Source organism: Terrapene carolina, unplaced genomic scaffold, assembly GCF_002925995.2.
Source record: "Terrapene carolina triunguis isolate 2854851 unplaced genomic scaffold, T_m_triunguis-2.0 Scaffold85, whole genome shotgun sequence".
Classification (NCBI taxonomy): domain Eukaryota; kingdom Metazoa; phylum Chordata; order Testudines; family Emydidae; genus Terrapene; species Terrapene triunguis.
The window spans coordinates 55408618-55429744 of NW_020664436.1; the positions used below are offsets into that span (position 1 = coordinate 55408618).

At 41.1% G+C, this 21127-nt stretch overlaps 1 protein-coding gene across 1 annotated transcript in view; it reads right to left on the minus strand.

Annotated features, from left to right (window-relative positions):
- Positions 1-21127, minus strand: part of LAMA2 (laminin subunit alpha 2) — a 337406-nt gene that overhangs the window by 297133 nt on the left and 19146 nt on the right. Inside the window, exon 4 of the mRNA XM_029911052.1 lies at positions 8898-9140. Within this exon, the coding sequence (XP_029766912.1) occupies positions 8898-9140 (243 nt within the window). The remainder of the gene's footprint in view (positions 1-8897; positions 9141-21127) is intronic.

Consider the following 21127-nt stretch of genomic DNA (forward strand, 5'->3'; position numbering starts at 1 on the left):
TCTGGCAATGGGTAGCATGCTTTTATCCATTATACTGCAGACTTATCAAATTAAATGAGACAGTAAGAGTAGGTTGACACTGTTAAAGTAAATAACCCACTGCTTTAGTACTTATGACCCACTAAAGGTACATTTGGGCTGAAATGGCTCAGAATCATGTAAGTAACTTTAATGGGTTAGAAAATACAGTATCTGCTTACAGATCCTAGGAAATCCACTGTATGCTTAACTTTATCTACAGACAGGTATTTTGCTTCCAGCATGCTACTGATCTACTGCCACTGGCTCAGAAAGATCAGAGAAGAGATGTTAGGTTTGAACCAAAATGCCTGGCCTACAAGTTAGGAAATGGCAAATATGGCCAAAATCCATATATGCCAGATTCCTATTCCCAGGCAGGTAAGTTTTCCTTGCAAAAATACAGCTAAAGTTTCATAACTTTACAGATCCTGGGAATCAGCAAAGACTATTACTACCCCCAGTAAGAAATATAAATGAGGGAAGGGTCACAGACCACAGACAATGGAAGACATCCCCAAAATTAAACCTTTCTGACTTAATTTTCTTCTTAATGAAAAGCATCTCTCACAAAGGGGTTAGGTATTTATCAACAGTAATAATTCCCCCATCTCTACCAAAATATACTTCCTAGTGCCTGAAACTCTGAAATCTCCCATGCCAACTCCAGATTCAGGAGTGTGTGGCTTTCGGAATGCTTTTTTCCCCATTAATGGCATGTTGTGTGCTGTATGTGTGTGGGGGGAGGGGAGGGGGTGAGATGAGTATGTGCACACATGTGTTTTCTGTTCTGTGATACCATATTGGCTTTGTACTAGGTTACCAGAGACTGATGTTTGACAATCCTGACATAACTAATCTGAACATTGAAGCTTATACTGTCACGAAAAATGAAATAGAACATAGTAAAATTACAATGTAATGGAAAGCAGAAAAGCTCGCAATTATCCTATTTAATTTTATTACTCTCTAGGTGACGGGGAAGGGGGAAAGGAGCGTGACAGAAAAATATATATATATATATTATTATTATTATTACTACTGTGAAAGGTTTAATTAGAAAGCATGGATCAGTGCTTAGCTAAATTGTTATTTCTCGGATTGCTTTTCCAGAGCAATGCTGTCCATGTGAAGTCATAGAGTTTAAGGCCGGAAGGGACCACCAGATCATCTAGTGTGACCTCCTGTATATCACAGGCTACCATCACCACCCAGCACCCACACACTAAATCCAACACCCAACATTAAACCAAAGTATTACAACGCACAGGAGACTCGGCTAGTACGTACTATTGGCAGAGACTAGGAGGGACCAAGGGGCACTGATAGCTGAGGTCCCCACAATGGCAGGGAAATGATTAACTGAGATGATCCCAGCGAGCAACCCGCACCCCACGCTGCAGACAAAGGTGAAACCCACCCAAAACCCAGGGCTGGCACTTCCATTTAGGCGACATAGGCGGTCGGTCGCCTAGGGCGCCAGGATTTGGGGGGGCGGCATTTTGCCGCCCTCGGCGGCAATTCGGCGGCGGGGGGTACTTCCGCGCTCTGGGTCTTCGGCGGCAGTTCTGCGGCGGGTCCTTCACTCGCTCCGGGACCCGCCGCCAAAGTGCCCTGAAGACCGGGAGCGCGAAAGAACCCCCCCGCCGCAGAATTGCCGCCGACGACTGGAAGCATGGAAGGACCCCCGCCTAGGGCGCCAAAAACCCTGGCGCTGCTCCTGCCAAAACCACTGACAACACTGGTCTACAATTTTTGAGAAGTCGTCTGCTTCAGAGATAAAATGTGCTATTTATTATGTATTTTGATGTGCTGAATTCAAATATGACAATTAAAACAACTGATTGGCTACTGTTTCTAAGATATTTAAGTTTTTACATTTTATGTCTATGTATATTGTATAGATAGTAGAGTTTTAATCATAAATTGTAAACCTAGGTCTTTTCATGTGTTTATGGTTGCTTTACATGATAATATTTCACCTGTCCTGTTTATGTAACACTTTAAAAATCAGCAAAAGGGTTATATAAATAAAATTTATTATGAAACAAAAGGCAAAAAACTATTCTGTACATAGTTTAGTCCTATTCAGTGTCTACTCGGCGCTTCTTGGCTTGTCTCTTGTATTCATTAAATGGAGCATCTCTTGTCACTGTCCAGCAATAGTCTGCAAGCATTGATGGGCTCCATTTGCCTTGATAGCGTTTCTCCATTGTTGCAATGTCCTGGTGAAATCGCTCGCCGTGCTCGTCGCTCACTACTCCGCAGTTCGGTGGAAAAAAATCTAGATGAGAGTGCCAAAAATGTATCTTTAGTGACATGTTGCAACCAAGGCTTTTGTATGCCCTGAGGAGGTTTTCCACCAACAACCTGTAGTTGTCTGCCTTGTTGTTTCCGAGAAAATTTATTGCCACTAACTGGAAGGCTTTCCATGCCGTCTTTTCCTTGACACCCAGTGCATGGTCAAATGCATCATCTCGAAGAAGTTCACAAATCTGAGGACCAACAAAGACACCTTCCTTTATCTTAGCTTCACTTACCCTTGGAAATTTTCCACGGAGGTACTTGAAAGCTGCTTGTGTTTTGTCAATGGCCTTGACAAAGTTCTTCATCAGACCCAGCTTGATGTGTAAGGGTGGTAACAAAATCTTCCTTGATTCAACAAGTGGTGGATGCTGAACACTTTTCCTCCCAGGCTCCAATGACTGTCGGAGTGGCCAATCTTTCTTGATGTAGTGGGACTCTCTTGCACGACTATCCCATTCGCAGAGAAAACAGCAGTACTTTGTGTATCCAGTCTGCAGACCAAGCAAGAGAGCAACAACCTTCAAATCGCCACAAAGCTGCCACTGATGTTAGTCATAGTTTATGCACCTCAAAAGTTGTTTCATGTTGTCATAGGTTTCCTTCATGTGGACTGCATGACCAACTGGAATTGATGGCAAAACATTGCCATTATGCAGTAAAACAGCTTTAAGACTCGTCTTCGATGAATCAATGAACAGTCTCCACTCATCTGGATCGTGAACGATGTTGAGGGCTGCCATCACACCATCGATGTTGTTGCAGGCTACAAGATCACCTTCCATGAAGAAGAATGGGACAAGATCCTTTTGACGTTCATGGAACTTGGAAACCCTAACATCACCTGCCAGGAGATTCCACTGCTGTAGTCTGGAGCCCAACAGCTCTGCCTTAATTTTGGGTAGTTCCAAATCCCTGACAAGGTCATTCAGTTCACCTTGTGTTATGAGGTGTGGTTCAGAGGAGGAGGATGGGAGAAAATGTGGGTCCTGTGACATTGATGGTTCAGGACCAGAAGTTTCATCCTCTTCCTCGTCTGACTCAAGTGAGAATGATTCTGGTGCATCAGGAACCGTCAGTCCTTCTCCATGGGGTACTGGGCGTATAGCTGATGGAATGTTTGGATAATGCACAGTCCACTTTTTCTTCTTTGACACACCTTTCCCAACTGGAGGCACCATGCAGAAGTAACAATTGCTGGTATGATCTGTTGGCTCTTTCCAAATCATTAGCACTGCAAAAGGCATAGATTTCCTTTTCCTGTTCAACCACTGGCGAAGATTTGTTGCACAAGTGTTGCAGCATATGTGTGGGGCCCACCTCTTGTCCTGATCTCCAATTTTGCAGCCAAAATAAAGGTGATAGGCTTTCTTAACCATAGTGGTTATACTGCGCTTTTGTGATGCAAAAGTCACTTCACCACAAACATAGCAGAAGTTATCTGCACTGTTCACACAAGTACGAGGCATCTCTGCTCACTTTGGCTAAACAGAAATGTGTCCCTTTGCAAAATCAAACACTGACAAATAAGAGAGCACGACACTGTATGATTTCTAGAACTGATATAGGGCAATTTGTTCAGCAGAGTGATGTAAGCTTCGTTATGATTGCATCATCCATGACTTCTAGGAATAACATGATGCAATTCATATCATGTATGACGCAATACCAGCTTCAGATTGCATCATTCATTGTTTTGCCTAAAAAGCAAGTACTGTCCAAACCCAGTCATAGATCCAAAGATGTATTTTAGTCATTTCTGGTTTAAATTGAGATCCCTTCCCTTTATAACTCACTTATCCTCCGCCATTCCCAAGTCAAGGGTCATATATACTGACCCAATAGCATATCTTGAAAACTAGAGCCAATCAACAATTTTAACCATCATTTTCGTTCTCAGTGACCCAGAATTAGTAAAGTTTGACTACATTTATTTCAGAAGCATTTTGACTGTAGAGCAGTGCAATCTGACCTGGTGGAAAATTCCTTACCCATCCTATATGCTTAGACCCTGACCATGTGAGCAAGAACCAGCCAGCCAAGCACCTGAGAGAGAATGCTCAGTACCACCTCAGACCACTGGCCCACCCCATCCAGTGTCCCATCTCCAGCTGTAGCCATCTCTGATACTTTAGGGGAAAGAGACAAAAAATTAGCCAGAATACATGGGAAATCGGGGCGGGGGGGGCAGGGGTGATCCATTTCTGACCTCTGCAGAAGACTGGCTGAAGCTTGAAGCATGAGATTTTAGGATTATAAGACAAACTGGAAGTCTCAGCTCTGCTGTCACAGAACAGAGCCAGGGCTACCACAACCTCCCCCGACTACAGTCTAGGAAGAAGTAATTCTTTCCAATATATAGAAGACTGACCAGTATTAGTAAATTGAACATGCTCACAGAGAAGGGAGGGAACCAGTGAAAGGGAACTTTCAGTGACTAAATAAGCCCCCTGCATATCAGCCTTAAAGGCAAAAGTAAAGTGATTGTGACTTATGCCTGGCTGTGCTCTCCTCTGACTCTCAGAGAGCTGCAGTATAACACGATGATTCCATTCTAGCAACTTCTTTCCATATTGGGCTACAGTCAGCTTATCTGCCTTACACACACTTCTCTTCCACTATGCACCACATAGTTAGGCTCTGCTTGAAAACCAACTCCTCTGCCTTCCATGCTTAGTGCTGACCTATCAAGATCATAGTCTAACATATCAGGTGTAAAAATGGCTCCAGTTGTGATAGCGGTCCAGGATAATAGGCAGGGGCCTAAACATTGTTGCCTTTCTGCTGCTGGGTCTAATGAAGAGGAGAAGCAGTAAGTGCAACGTGAACAAGGAAGAGCCAGCTACGTGGCTTTCCAGAATTAATCCGATTTCCCCTCACCAGGGACCACTACATCTGAAAATTCATGGCCCCTGGGTGGGGGTGGGACTTTAAAAAAGAGACTGAACAATAATTATTCCTTGTGCAGGGTCTCTGGATCCAAACTGTCTTCTCTCCCCCAGTGGCTTAGCCCACCATTCATGCTAAGTGACCATGTCACCAATCCAAAGCATACCCACTCTCCATTTACAACAGAATCATTCCCAGCTCAGATTCCCTGATCCTGTCTTCCTCATATACAAATCTGTGTGCCTTTTAAATCTGGAAATTGAACTAGCTTTTGCAATTTATATGTACTCTCAGCTATTCCCATTTTTATTAAACTTACTGCAGACTGATACTTTGAAGCAATAGCTCAGGAAGACAGTCTGTACACACACAGGAAGAGATATTTCTCCTCCTTGCAAGTTTACATAATTGCTGTGCATCAACATTAATCATATCTTCTGAAAAGCAGTTTTTCAGATCTCTTGTATGGGATCACAGTAAAGTGAACCAGGTAGTCAAATGGCTATTTGGATTTAGATTCCTTCATCACTGCCAAAGGAGGAATCTAAATTCAAATCCTATCTTCTCTTTTATAGAGTTGCCAAAGGCTGAAAGCCCAATCAGGAAGCATGCAGCCTCCTGGATGATGAGTTATCCCTCTTATTGCTTCACCAGTGACCCTGAATGCTTTTGGCACAGACTCTGAGTAGAGCTCTCTCCGCCCTTTTTCACTAGATTAGAGTTGCAAGCTCTGCTTGCAGGGACAATTGGTTATGTAGAAAATGGCAAAACAATTTATTTTCCCCTAAGTTTCTGCCTGTTCCCTATAATAGGCTTGAAACATCTGTCTGTGCCTGAGGGAATGTTTCTGTAGGTGGAGGTGAAAAGAGATGACTTCCCCATTTCACCCCCACCCCAAATCAAGCTGCAGCCCAGCAGAAAAGGTCATTTTTGATGAAAATGTCTAAAACATTTAATGAGTTACAGTGAGAGGCAGAAGCACCTCAGTTCCCATTCTTCTTCAGATGCACTTAGGAGCATCTAGCAAAGACTGACAGGATACAATGGGGGAACGTCATGTGTCTAAGTATAAAACTTACAGTATGACACATTATACATGCTGTTTAAAACATCAAAATAGATGAAAACTCTATATAGTCCTCAGAAAAATAAGTGGTACTAAGATAATGTTCCAGAGACCAATATCTACCTAATAGAATCAAACAGAAGTCCAGACACTGGTTACAGTCCAGAAAAACAAGAAAGTGATTGCAGTAAAAAAGGAACAAATTAGATGTAAATAATAGACTTCTGTGCCAGGGAAATGAAGCAAAAAAATCACTATGGTAACTATTAATTTTTAGTTCTCAGACTAATGATGATCTGAGGAAATCAAAAGTAGTAATCCCAGCAAGGAAAGATGGAAATGTCATGAAACCAAAAGAAACATGGTCCAATTCTTATGGCCCTCTCCCCACACCAAAACATGGCAGTCACAGCCTCCTCATATGTCCCCCGACTGATGTCAAACAAATTAACATTAAATCAAGGAACCTGCTTTATAAAAACAATAAAGAACATGTCATCCACTAATATATATGTGAAAGAAACCTCATCTGAGAATATTTGAGATATTGGAAGATATGTTTTCATACTGAAAATAAGCTTTCACCATACTGCAGGTCCTTTCATGTATTGATGTCCTTTGAGAAACATGCAATAACCAAAAACAAAATGTCACAGTCTTTGCAGTGGAGTATGACTAACATTACCTTTCCTATAAGCCATAAATCCCAATGACTTCAGAATGTATGGTGGGTTTGAATGTTTCAGTGGTATCGATGCATTTACTTAAGTCAACACTTTTCAGGATGCTATTCAAATAGAGCTGATCAAGTAATCCAGCAAATTTTCTTGAGCAGGTTTTGATTTTCTCAAATTTATTTGTTAAAAAAATTAGTCACTGAATCATCTCTGTAAATAATTCTTGCCCTGTAGATTGTTTACAGGCACCTGATTGTAAAGAATCTGATATATGAAATTCAGCTGTGTTGGCTAGGCTGGCTTGGAGACAAGTCATGTGGTATTGTTTCTATTCCCTGATTGGCTGAGAATATATCTTAGAAACTTGTTTCTGGAGCAAATACCATGTTAATGAATTTCAAATCTGCATTTTGATTAATATATCTAATATTTACTTAAAATTGCCATTTCCATTAATATTATCATCAATAAACTCATCGACTAAAATATATGTAGATAATGTGCACTAAAAGGGCTCCAACACAGGAGTTTCCCCCCTCTAATTTGCCCAGTTTTAATTTCAAATGTTGCTATGAACAAATGTGTAATACCAGAGCATATATCTGACTTTGGCAGTGTCTTGTAGATCTGTACACATCCTGCACGTGGTCACGCTTGATGATCATGATGATGATGAGTACACACTGTTTGAAAATCAGGCTCCTTCAAGGTATCCCAGGCAGGACACCAAGATATGAAGACACCCACAATCATTAGTCATGCCCATGCTAGAAGGGCAGGTTCAGGTCCCTTTGAAAATTTCCTTGCAAGAAATTGTGTACATTTCCATGCTTACATTTATATGTATTATTTCTGCAACCGCATTAGGAAATGGCCTTTTCCATGCCTCAACGCCCAATTTGCACAGATAATCATGGTAATTACACACACAAACATAAGCTTGCAAATACACAAATTCTTCAATGCAGACCTCCAGCTTCCCAGTTCAATCCACTGTCTCTCTAGACAGATAGCATTTTGAGAGCTCAGAAACATGCATGTTCTGAGTATTGTCCAGAATTGTGAAAAGTTTGTAGACAGCATTCCTGACTGCAGCATGTCAGGCATCCATGGGCCTGGAAATATAAACTACTGAACAAAAAATACAATAAAGTCACCCATAACTAGGAGCTACGCCATTCCATTCGTTAAAAAAAATCTAGCTGGGATATGTAGTGAGTTGCATAGTTGAAGTGAAATAGGCATGGAGTATGAAAGAAGAAAAGCTGAAAGATCAGAAGCAAAAAAAAAAAAACAGTTTTGGTTAAAAAAAAAAAAAAAAAGCGCAAGATTTTGCATGATAGTCAGGAATTACTCAGCAATCAGAGTCAGTACAGTAATAGAAAAATATCCCACTCTGTGACTAATGTACACCAAAATGTGTTGCCTAAAATCTATTCCATATTCAACTGTCATTTTATTTTTATGAATTATCAGGATGTGAGTAAGTTTAATAAATATGAAAATTTATTCTGTGAAAAATATAAATTTCTTGCCACTTTAATAAGAAAAGGGAAGGGGAAAGCTGTTTACAGTTGTAAGTGGTATATTTAAACACAGCGGGTGAAATCGTAACCCCCCTGAAGTCAATGGGAGTTTCACCCAGTATCTTTCTTTGCTTCTTATTGGAATTGCTGCCTATCTAACTACAAAGGAGTTGCCTGCAAGTACTAGAGATTAAGGTCCACACAGTTCCCTTACACTGCATGTGTTTATTAGTGTGTATTTCTCCCTGTTTAATGGGGTATATGGCAACCTCTATTGATGCATATATAAGGAAAAGAGCCCCATCCTTCATATATAAAGCCCATACAAAAACATTGTCTGCACAAGGCATATACTTATCAATTAAGCAAAAGAATATTTCTGTTGGCATGCTGGCTGCAGTATATTTCCCATCTTACCTCTCCATTCTCCAGTGGTTGAATCTTGGAGTAAAATGAAGTGCATATAACTTCATCATCTTTTGCATAGGATGGAGGCCCTCTGCGGGGAAGAATGTTGTAACGTGTCAGGCATTCTGTGTCTGTTACAGCATAATACTGCCATGGCTGATAGTTAACACCATCCAGTGAACGCTCCAAAATCCAGTTCCCAGGTCGAGGGGCATTAGCTGCTTTCACAATAACATATGCAATCTGGAATATCTGGAGAACAAATTAAAAATATACGTAAATGTGTATTTATATATTCATTTTCTGCCAAAGTAAAAAAGCTAAATATAGTCAATTCTCATTTGAGAATTTTTCCCTGAAAATGAAAGGAGGCAACACCTTGCAGTGAAAGTCTTTGACCGTGAAAATATCCCTTCTCCAGAAAAATTTCTACAAGAAAGAAAGTTCCACTGTAACAGCACAGACTTTTTGAAGTGTGATAAAAAATAACCCTCCAGATTCAATCTAACTCACTAGAGAATTGCCGAATTCCTTCAGTTTCATTTGAAATATTTAAAATTTTATCTTTGCATATGGTATTTACATTTGTACAATTTACTATGTATTAATATGTGCATATACACATGCATTTGTGCATACATATACACACAAACACCTTTTGTAACAGTTACCCATTTCCCAAACTCTATTATGATTTTCTCTCTTATGTGAAACTCTGTGGTTAAGACACTAGTGGGTAATCATGTCATATGAAATCTCTCCATAAAACATTCTTGGCCACATCACATGGCTTCTGCACAGCTGCCATAAATAAGCCTTATAGGATAGAGATACATGATACACTTGTGGAACTCCTTGCCTGAGGAGGTTGTGAAGGCTAGGACTATAACAGGGTTTAAAAGAGAACTGGATAAATTAATGGAGGTTAGGTCCATTAATGGCTATTAGCCAGGATGGGTAAGGAATGGTGTTCGTGGCCTCTGTGTGTCAGAGGGTGGTGATGGACGGCAGGAGAGAGATCACTTGATTACCTGTTAGGTTCACTCCCTCTGGGGCCCCTGGCATTGGCCACTGTCAGTAGACAGGATACTGGGCTGGATGGACCTTTGGTCTGACCCAGTACGGCCATTCTTATATTCTTAAGAAATGTCACTATAAACAGAATAATAGCATGTAATCAACACTTATTATCGTCTGCGTCATCTGTCTTTCCAGTTGATTTATCAAGGTTTTTTTCTGCTATCCTGCTTGCTGGGATTTAAGCCACAAACAATAGTTACATTTGTAGCTCCAGAATGACATTTGCTAATGATGCAGCATCTTTTCCCCAATAACATAGAGATACCACAGTGCTAACAATGAAGCAGAGGAGTGAGAGCATAGGTCCCTGTTAGAAGGGATGAATGTACAGTGAATTAATAGTTAGAGTCGCCTTTCTATGAAGTAGTGCTGTGAGCACATACAGAAGGAGGCCGGAGGGAGAATATCGTGCTAATTTCTGGCTTAATGGCCTCAATGTTGGATTTGGGAGAGTAACTGTGAAGAACATATATGACGAAAAATTATCAGATCTACACCTCAACTCCATCATTCTGCCCTCCAGGCACATACCAAGAACAAAATAGTTAAGATCCACAGTGCAGTTTCAAGAGGTGAATTCTGCCCCCTGTGAAGCCCAAGTATTAACAATGCTTGCAGAGCTTTGGGATGGGATTAGGGGCAAGCAAGAGAAGCTCCCTGCTCTCTGCCCTCTTAAGAAGAAGTTCCTGCAGTATTTACAAGCACCATGCTGTCACAGCACTTGCCATCTGTTTTTCAACTTGAAAAACATGTGTATGGGAGTGGATTTGTTGAGGGTTGCGTTAGGTGGTGAGTATTACTGTGTCCACTCACAACATGAGAACTTGGTTATGAACACTATTCTTGGTAGACGTATATCAGCATATAAACCAACAAACCCCTGAGCTAGGAAAGACTAACTGCACTATTCATTGCTTTCGTTCAATCACTCTCCTCCTATTTCATCCATGTCCTTTACTCTCTTCATTGTTCCCACTTACTGACAGATTGAATTGCAGCCATAAATTACAGCCACACCGGATCACACTAACATATGTCATTTACTGTAAACAGTGTAAGATGGTTTAAAAATAGCTAAACTTTATTTTCTCCCCTCACAAAATTATGTTGTTTGGAAAGAAACAATCTAATTGGAGTGCTCAATATTTTTTTTTTCAAACATTGTATTGTAATTGTTGAGAAAAAACTGCATTGTCTAGGAGACCGTTTCTGATATATTTGTTCAGAAAGTTATTTTGGACTTTTTTTTTTTTTGCTTGGGTAATGGCTCCATTGAACTAAATAATTTCATATTACACTAATATGTCTGATCTAGTCCAGCCATGTAAACTTTTTTGGTTCAAAACATCCAGTCCAGAGATCTCAATGTGAAGTATTCCTAACAAATACTTTAGTATTTGAGTTTATACTCAAAGCTCAGATATTAGGACAACAGCAGAACTGCTGAAATCTGTGCAATCTCACTGAAATACATGATAGCAAATGAGAGGTGTAGTGTTTAGTCTAACAACCCTAGAGTATTCACTGAAAAACAGAGATGGACTAGGAGTATTTTCTAGTGTTGAATAACCTCACTCTCCAATATCATCATTGGTCAAATAGATGTTCTCATTGCTGCAAAAACTGCTGCCAGTGTTCACTTAACACTCTCAGTTGTGTTGGGCTCTGCAGGGCTAACAGGAATAAAGGGAAGTAAAAGGCTGCTTTTACAACTAAAATAAGCAAACTTGTTGAGTATGAAGGTGCCATTTTTATAGTCATTCTTCAGATTGGAATCATACTTTAATAAGTATCCTGTGTATACTGCAGAAGACTTATCCTAATTCCTTTCTCTTGTATTCCATTGAGATATTGCACATTATGGATGAGTTATCAGTTGATTACCTATCTTTTGGTTTTGTTTGTATTAAGAAAAATGTAATAACGTTTTAAAGAAAATATAAAGGGAAAGAAAATAAACTGTTGACATGCTGCAGCTCATGGAATTTTTCTCTTAACTTAAGAAAACACTTTAGTAGTGTAATACATACAAGATTCATTTTTAAACACACATTAGTTAGAGTTTTCAGCTGACCCAGAGCATTGTCTCTGTCTTGCCTTTGATTTGAGAATTCCAAAAGTAGCTTTTGAAATGATGCCAAATTATTTACATTCCATGGAGTTATGAAACACATTCCATTTTTCTAGTTCATGTCTCCATTCATCAGCTGACCCGAAAGAGGGTGTCTTTGTAATGAAACAATATTATTTCTTCAGGCTGGGCCATGCAATAGAATAGAAAAGCCTAACTTGGGAATTAAATGAATTTATTCCTGCTTTTCTTGAACCCCACAAAAGAGTCTGGACTAAATGGTCCCATTTAGACACAGACATGCATTGGGAGAGTTGTGGAAGTGCACGCCAATAACAGCTCAGGGAGAAACAGTTTCTTTTGGGCAGGCTGGTAATGCTCAATACGCACCATTAATACGCATACAGATTCCAAACATGCTAACAACAAAAAACGGAATAGGGATAATGGGGTGGCTGAATTACTTTTCAATAATTCTTAGGCCTTGTCTACCTTAGAGAAATTACAAGATTCCCCCCCTCCCAAAAAAATGATTGAAGAGCACCCTGTATCCATACATACATGAAAGTGCTACGTCTGATTGTTCGGGAGGCAACCTAGTTACATTATAATTGTATAGATGGAAGAACCAAAGTAGCCAGGGAATTTTCATTGGATAATGTGGGGGACATGGCAAGAGACCAGAACTGGGGAAGATTTTGAGGGGGGTACTGTGGGGCACTGGTGGGGTGTGGCAAGATGGGTAGCTGAGAAGGAACTCTCAGCCAGTGGATAAAGGAGGTTTTCTAGTTCAGGTAGTTGTCATCTGTGTCAAGGATGACAGCCATCCCACCTGAATTAGTGTAAGGCACTCCTGGTGTGGGTGCAACCTTACCTTAGTGTGGACAGATTGTCAATGGTGCTTCAGTTAGCACAATACAACCAACTGGAACTCAGCGACTGTGTGCTCTAATACAGATAAAACGTAAAGTATCTTTGAGCTTTACTGCACTTATGTCACATTGTCACCATGTTTATTTCACAATGACACAAAAAGTGAACCAGTTCTGCTAGCTGGAGTCAAAATTTTTAGTGAAATGTTCACTCTGAGCTTGTTCCGATAGGGTATTTCATGGAATACATCTTTCTGTTCTGCTTTTTGATTGATTGGATCAGTAGGCTGATACGTGTAAATAATATCACAATAGTTCAATCTTAGAGCATCTCTCTTTTTACATAAGTCCAATGGAATACAACCTTTGGGTACGTCCAGACTACCCGCCATATCGGCGGGTAGTGATCGATTTATCGGGGATTGATAAAGATGCGATATATCGATCCCCAAACGCACTCCCCGTCGACTCCAGAACTCCACCGGAGTGAGCGGCGGTAGCGGAGTTGACAGGGGAGCCGCGGCCGTCGATCCCGCGCCGTGAGGATGGGAGGTAAGTCGGAATAAGATATGTCAACTTCAGCTACGGTATTCCTGTAGCTGAAGTTGAGTATCTTACATCGACAGCCCCACCCCCTCCCCCCATGTAGACCAGGCCAAAGTTTGCCAATCTGAATGTGAAAAAAGAGCAGAGCAGTACCAAACTGCCTAGTGGCATATAGCAGCCAATTAGCACAGGAGCTCTGTACAGAAGGAGCTGTTTCCAGTTACTTCGTTCATGTGACTATAACATAATTAGTAGGGGAAATACTCTAAATAGTCCTCTGAGTCTTTCCCAAATTATAGACAGAATGGGCCTCATGATGAGATACAAAATGAGTCTTGGGTCTCATTTTCAATGCTAATTATCTCAGCAGCAAAGTCTTCAAAACACACATTGAAAAATACACTTCCATATGTTATAGCACAGTCTCTTCTCAAGAATGGCTCATAAGATATAGGAAAGTGTATCCTACTGTACAGGATAATTCGCTACACTAATATTATTCAGATTGTGCTGAAGTGAATCATTAATCTGCATAAGGTTAGCCAATGAAGCAGGAATTTCCTTGTGTGTTACTCCCACCTGCTTGCCTATTTCAAAAATAAATCCATCAGCTAATAGCGTTTTTTGTAATTCAGAATAGCATCACAAATTAAATACAGTATTATATAGAACATTGCCCAACATCTCAGAACCGAATTCCGAAAAACAGGGCTAATGTTTCAGAGTTATACCAACAAACTGGGCAAAATGTTTCTTTACTTGTTTCTTTCCTGTTATAGCTCTCTCGTTGATTTTTATTCTATACATCAATCAGGTAAACTGTAACATACACGTGGCATTCAGAATTTGGACAAAGGTTTATATTCTTATTTAGATGCTTAAGATGTATGAACATAATTAACCTCATTCCGCAAATTGTGTTGATAAATCTAAGAGGTTTTTTCCATTCGTAATTAATTTTTAATCCTTATGGTTGCAAAAATATCCTCCTAAACTTAACACTAGCATTGTTTATAGTCAGTTCATCTTCCTGAATTTACAAATAGGCAACCTAAAACAACTCTGATAGGTATGAACTACCCATTCATCTCAATGATGCATTAACTCTGGAATGCAAAGATAATAAATGGGATGTCAACATTGTTAACTGTTTTACTGCTGATCATTTTACAAGAAACATACACTAATGCTGGATGCAGTGGTGGATAATGAACCAGGGCAAAGGGATGTTGTCAAGGGTTGTTGAGGTGGGGAATGAGGAGGACTTCAAGCCATTGTTCTTGCCTCTATTGCTCTTTTATCCCCTCAAAATATTGTATACATAAGTAACCTCCTGTCCTATGGGGGGGTTGGATAAGGGGGTGGGATCCCGGGGACAGTTATGGGCGGGGGGTCCCGGGAGGGGGTGGTCAGGGGGTGAGGAGCAGAGGGCGGTTAGCTAAGGGGTGGGAGTCCCGGGTGGGCTGTCAGGGGGTGGGGATGTGGATGGGGTCGGGGTAGTCAGGGGACAGGGAGCAGAGGGGGTTGGATGGGTTGAGAGTTCTGAGGGAGGCAGTCAGGGGGCGGGAAGTGGGAGGGGGCAGATAGGGGTGGGGGCCAAGATGTTTGGGGAGGCACAGCCTTCCCTACCCGGCCCGCCATACAGTTTCGGAACCCCAATGTTGCCCTCGGACCAAAAAGTTTGCACACCCCTGGGCTAGCAGCAACACACATGAGCTCATGAAGCAACTCAACCTGGAGCCACTGAATAAGGGCTGATAGTAGCAGCAAGAACATTTCCTGTTCCCATTGCTGCAGAATGCCTTGCAGAGAACCTTTACTTCTGAGGACATGGGAAGAGTAGACACCTCACACGGATTAAAAAGGAGGGACTAGTCCAAGCCCAGATGATACTTTGGTGATGAGTAATATTGAAATGCACACATTAGCAAGAAAGGATCTCAGAGCCAGCTGCAGAAGGAAGGATGTAGCTGGGGTGAGAGAGTAAGGAGTCCTCAGATGAATAATAGTATTCTAATAGTCAGATTTTGTGTACCGAACATCACCTGTACATCAGGAAATCCAAATATAATCACCATCCGAATGAAATTAATACAATATCAATTCCTGTACTACACAGTTAGCTTCATATCCATATTTTAAAATCATTATTAACAGTGTATACTGGTTTCTTTGTATGCAGAATAACATGTCCCTCCACTAGATGAAATATTAGACCTGCAGTGTTTGTCATTTTGTAATAGTCTTGCTTTCTAATGGCTTTTACATCTGAAAGAAATACTAAGTCCAACTACTACTGATAGCTATTAAGCCGATTTTTCATTACTACTTGGTGTGGCAGCTCATGCTTTTGAAGACAGCCATCATGCACTCAGTTCCCTACACCCAATTTGTCAGTCATTTGTCAGTTGTGGCATGTGGTCAGAGACCGTTACAAGAGTTTAAATCATGTGCCTCTTTCATTTCTGATAGAAGATAGGAATCTTTGACATCAGAATTTTTAAAGTAGTGGATATTTTAAAAAAATTAGCAGCTTTCTTCATGTCAGCAACTTTTAAAACTCTAAAGCCCAATTCAGATGTGGAAAAGAAGCTCATTTAAGAATAGCATTTCTCTCAAAACTCCTCAAGCTGCCATGTAAATTTCTTTCTAACACTTTGTCATGAGAGAGACAGTCATATCCCTTTCAAACATTCTGCTCTCACAGTCAGAGAAGCTATAATTGAAAATGCCAGCATGGGGAAAAAAGATGCTTAGTAGGAGTCAACTAATATCAATTTAGAGAACCGAACAGCTCCCTACCATGCTGTAGTTTGCCTTCTAATGACAGTATCTCTCTCCTGCTCATCTGAGTTGCTGCCAGCTTAAATGCTCCTACCAGATGGGGAGCCTGGGCTTAAAGCAGCATATGCTTGATTCCAAGGTAGTTTCTCCATAATGTGACAGACTTCACTAGTTACAACTGATCAGGGTAGGACTCTTTGTCCTGTTAAAATCTCATGAAGAGAGTGTCACAGAATATAAGGTGCCAGTGAACAGATTTTGAGGGCAAATGTGGGAAAAGCTTTGACATAGTGAACCCCAAAAATCTAAATCAGAACATCAATATCTGTAAATCTATCCATTTTCCAATTAGAAATTGTATTTATCTTCCTCATGAAGCAATAATATTCACTCATAAGGACATTTCAATTCTGTTCAGTCAATACAATCAAATGTATCATATTTGAGAAATGTACCCTAAATAAGAGTATAAAAATGCCTTTTTTTCCTGTTCCAGCTTTCTCCACTACCACCACCTTTAACCTTCAGAGTGACCACAGATCCTCTAAAAACCATGTTCTTCTTAAGAAAACTAGATACTTTACTAACATAACAGCTCTCACATTTTGAGCATGTTCTAAGCAGCAGAGCAATAGAATTCATCTCATTATTGTAACATTTAAAGGGGAAGTCTACTAAAACAAAACAAAACAAAAAACAAGCACTCTGTGAAAAGCCAGAGCACTGCAAAACTGGACCTGACTCCCAATCTGCCCAGCTGCTGAATACTTAGAGACACATTAAGCTGAGTGAGGAGCGTAAGTGCCAGCATAGTTTCTAGCAGCCTCAGTTCTTTGTGATTCTCTCTACTTTCTGAACTTGCTGCTTAGTTGTCAAGGCCTATAAAGGATTAGTTGCTGTCTCTGGACAACTTTTGCTGCTTCTTGTCTTTAGCCTTTATCACACCAGAGTTTAGGGGCAAAGTTAGTCTTTCCCAGTCACTTCCCCTGTATGACAGTGGGAGAAAGCAACTTACATTTCTTCATTTCCTATGGCTCTACATTTCTTTCCATGGAGAAAACAAACAAAAGGAAGGTTTTTTTCACACAACACAGTCAATCTGTGGAACTCCTTGCCAGAGGATGTTGTGTAAAAGGCCAAGACTATAACGGGGTTCAAAAAAGAACTAGATAAATTCATGGAGTATAGGTCCATCAATGGCTATTAGCCAGGATGGGCAGAGATGGTGTCCCTAGCTTCTGTTTGCCAGAAGCTGGGAATGGGTGACAGAGGATGGCTCACTTGATGATTACCGGTTCTGTTCATTCCCTCTGGGATACCTGGCATTGGCCACTGTTGGAGGACAGGATACTGGGCTAGATGGACCTTTGGTCTGACCCAGTATGGCCGTTCTTATGTTCTTGTTACTTTCAAGAAAGACAGGCTGGGATGCTTTTTTTTTTTCTTTGCACGCCAGAACTACACTCATGGTGGGGTACAGCGGGAAGAAGGGATGCTCATTCTGGGGCCAATCCAGCTCCCATTAAAGACAATGGGAGTTTTCATGTACTTTAATGGAAATTCCACTAGGGCCCCTCTCACCTACTTCATTCCAAAGTGAGCTATCTGAATGCTTGAGGAGTTGGTAGTGATGGCAGCAATTCTACAGGTGCCATTTGAAAGCTTCTGGATCAGGAGTTCCAGTTATTTACAATGCCACTCTCAATCTCAGCACTGATTACAGAGCCAATCCTACAACAAAGAATATAATTTAGATTCCAATAATGACTCAAAACACCATCAATAATATCCCCCACTTTAATATGTGCTTTATTTCCACCACAGGAACCTTAATTTTAATATTGAAACAAATAAAACTGTTTTGGTCAGATAAAGCTACAACATGCACTAAACTATCTTCCCCAAAGAAAGCCTAATTTTCTCACTGAAATTGTTTAGGATTTGCTTTATGTACAAGAGACAGCAAGTTCTCACAACATTAAACAGTTTTATGAATGTGAAGTCTAAAGATTTTATTCATTTTTATGATTTCTGTACTTCTCTATTCAGTGGAAAAAAATTACATGAACAGTATATAAACAAATGCTTATTTTTAATCTGAGGTGACACCCATCTGTTACCCACTTTGGAAAGAAGGATACAACACATGTCTGTGAAACTGCTATACCACTGAGCAGAAAGCAACTTTGGTATAATTGACATTTAAAACCTTTATATGTTTCTACTGAAATCTTAGTGAGCATGTGATTAGACTGCGCTAGTGAAAAACCAACTGTTTTCAAATAGATTGGGGGAGGGGGGAACCTCTTAAAACACCAAATCCAAAAGACTCGTTTTAGCTTAAGGATAACATTTGCAAAGGGGTCTAAGTGGTGGGGGGGTGAAGGACCATAAAGAATGGACTCTCAGATGAAAAAATATTAAGAGAAATTACCTCATCCATATAAGAAGAATTTCCCTAGGCACAATCAGGAACTGTAATATTTCAAGATCAAGAGTCAAGCAAAAGCTGTTCCTTGGCAATAAAACTGTACACTTTATGTAAGGAAAGGCCAAACCTCTACTATTTGGAGTTTAGAAGAGACACAATAAATATCCTCCTCGTTAAGTACGTTCAGTGACTTAGAATATCAAAGAGCAAGAGGCACGTGTTAATGAGTGTCTTTTCTTTTTGTTTAAACTGAATCACTGAAAAGTGACTCCCCAAGCACTTCTGTAGCACATTGCTGCACAGGGATTTAACTGAGCAGAAACGGAAGATATTATTGCCAGCAACAAATGAATTCTCCCATCTTTAAAGGAAAAAGGCACACATACACATTCCTCATCTTGAATCAATAAACCTTGGGTGCCTTTCAACAACCTCAGGTTCTGCCAAAATGTTTACTTTATTATCACCACACCATTAGTACCTTGGGGTGGTTCTAGATGTGCCAGCAAATCAAGATCAGTGCTGGGTTGAGGCTGCTGGCAAGTCATCTTTTCAAATGCAATGGTCTGGCCTAGGCCATGTCCTGGCATGTAACCCATATTGTCAGGGATAGTGGGATCTTATTAAATATTTTAAATAATATTTACAGCCCAAAATCAGCTAATACAAAAAAGTGCAGGAAATAAAGCAAATGTCAGTAGGTCAGTTTATTACTATTGACCCAATCCTGCAAGCTGCTGAATGCCTACAGCAAGTTGTTTAGCATCCTGAACTCCCATTAGGGTGCTCATTGCAGAATTAGGTCCTATGACCATAAAGCCAATATACCACCAAAAAGCAACTTAATCAATCAACCAATAATCTTCTAATAGGTCTGCAGAGGTCATCCTACTTTTATCATCATGGGCTTTCATAACACCACACATAGAGGACTCATGCTTCCTGATACCGGGGGTGCCACAATCTAAAGGGGAGAACACATGACTGCTCCACGTGTCTCCTCTGCCCAGTGACACCCAACACACTGCGCCACCGTGCTCTCCCCACCCCACCAGAGTTACCTGCGGAAGTTGGGGCGCCTCCCCCTCCCCCTACATGTTCAGCCATTCTACCTGGGAGCCACTTGTCAAACCAGCTGAAGCTGTCTGCTCCGTGTCATTGCTCTACACAGCACAGCAGCTGCCTGAGAGAGACAGCCTGGCTGTGGAGGCAGCGGCCCACTCTCCACCCAGGGCCCGACTGCCAGGGACAGGAGCCAAGAGAGCTGGAAACCTGCCAGGGGGAGGGAGGGCTCCAGCTCACTCAGCCCGTGTCCCCGGCAGCCGGGCCTGAGCACTGCCTCCCCATCTGGGCTCTGGCAGCCAGCCGCCACGCTGCATACAGCAGCGAGCCAGAGCAGCAAGCATGAGAAGCGGCTGCTCTCGCCCCTTCTGCTCCCTGCCCGGGCCTACCTGCTGGGGACAGGAGCCGAGCGTGCCGGGGGGCAGGTGCAGTGGGAGAAGGACAGAGCTCCTCTCCCTCCCCTACGTCTGGCCAAGTAGAAATCTGGGGAGGGGCACTTGACCCCACATACCCCCCCACACACATCACCTATGACAACAGCTACCACAGAATTTTGCTGCCCTTAAAATTTCCTTTTTAGCTTTAGCATGGATCCTACATTTCAATAATGATTTTGTGATAAATGGCTGCTGTAATAGTACCACTGCCATATTTTATGACCATCAGCATTCCCATATAGTATACCAGAAAAATCAATTGTTAAGGATTTGGTTTTTATTCACTGACAACTGCTCAGTTATAACACATTTCAGCAAGAGGAGCAAAATCTGTCCAAGACTTAGATTCGTCTGATTCTACTACCTGTCATGCTACCAGTCTCTCAGACTCTCTGTGGACTCTGTTCAGTAGAGGACTTGCCAAAAAAGCTTGTGTCACCACCTGTTCTGCAACTTTTGGTGCCTCACAATGCTTTGCTGCTGTAGCTCCCAACCTCAGCCCCGTCACAAACAGCCAAACAGCATGCAGGTCATACCCTAAGTTTCTGTGTATTACTTCAGCCTATCAGCAACACTCCAGTCAACACTCTAGCTTCCACCAGCCTTGGTTACCACTTGCAGGGTGACCCCAATACACTTCCAGTCCTGGATTTTCCCCCAAAACGTGTTCTGCACTGTCCTGCCCTCTCCTATACAGATCAGATATTATAGGTTCATTGCCCCTATAACGGGTCAATATGCAACAGTTTGCGACTTTAACTGGAGTTACCCAAACAGTTCAGTTTAAACACAATATTGGATTAGTTTTGATTAAAGAATAAAACAAGTTTATTTAATGACAAAGAGCTACATTTTACGTGAGTACAAGTATAACAGGTATTAAAGAAATGGTGACAGAAAAATAAAGATAAAACTCTTTCTAGAAACTAAAATTTAACAAACTAGACTTGGTTCAA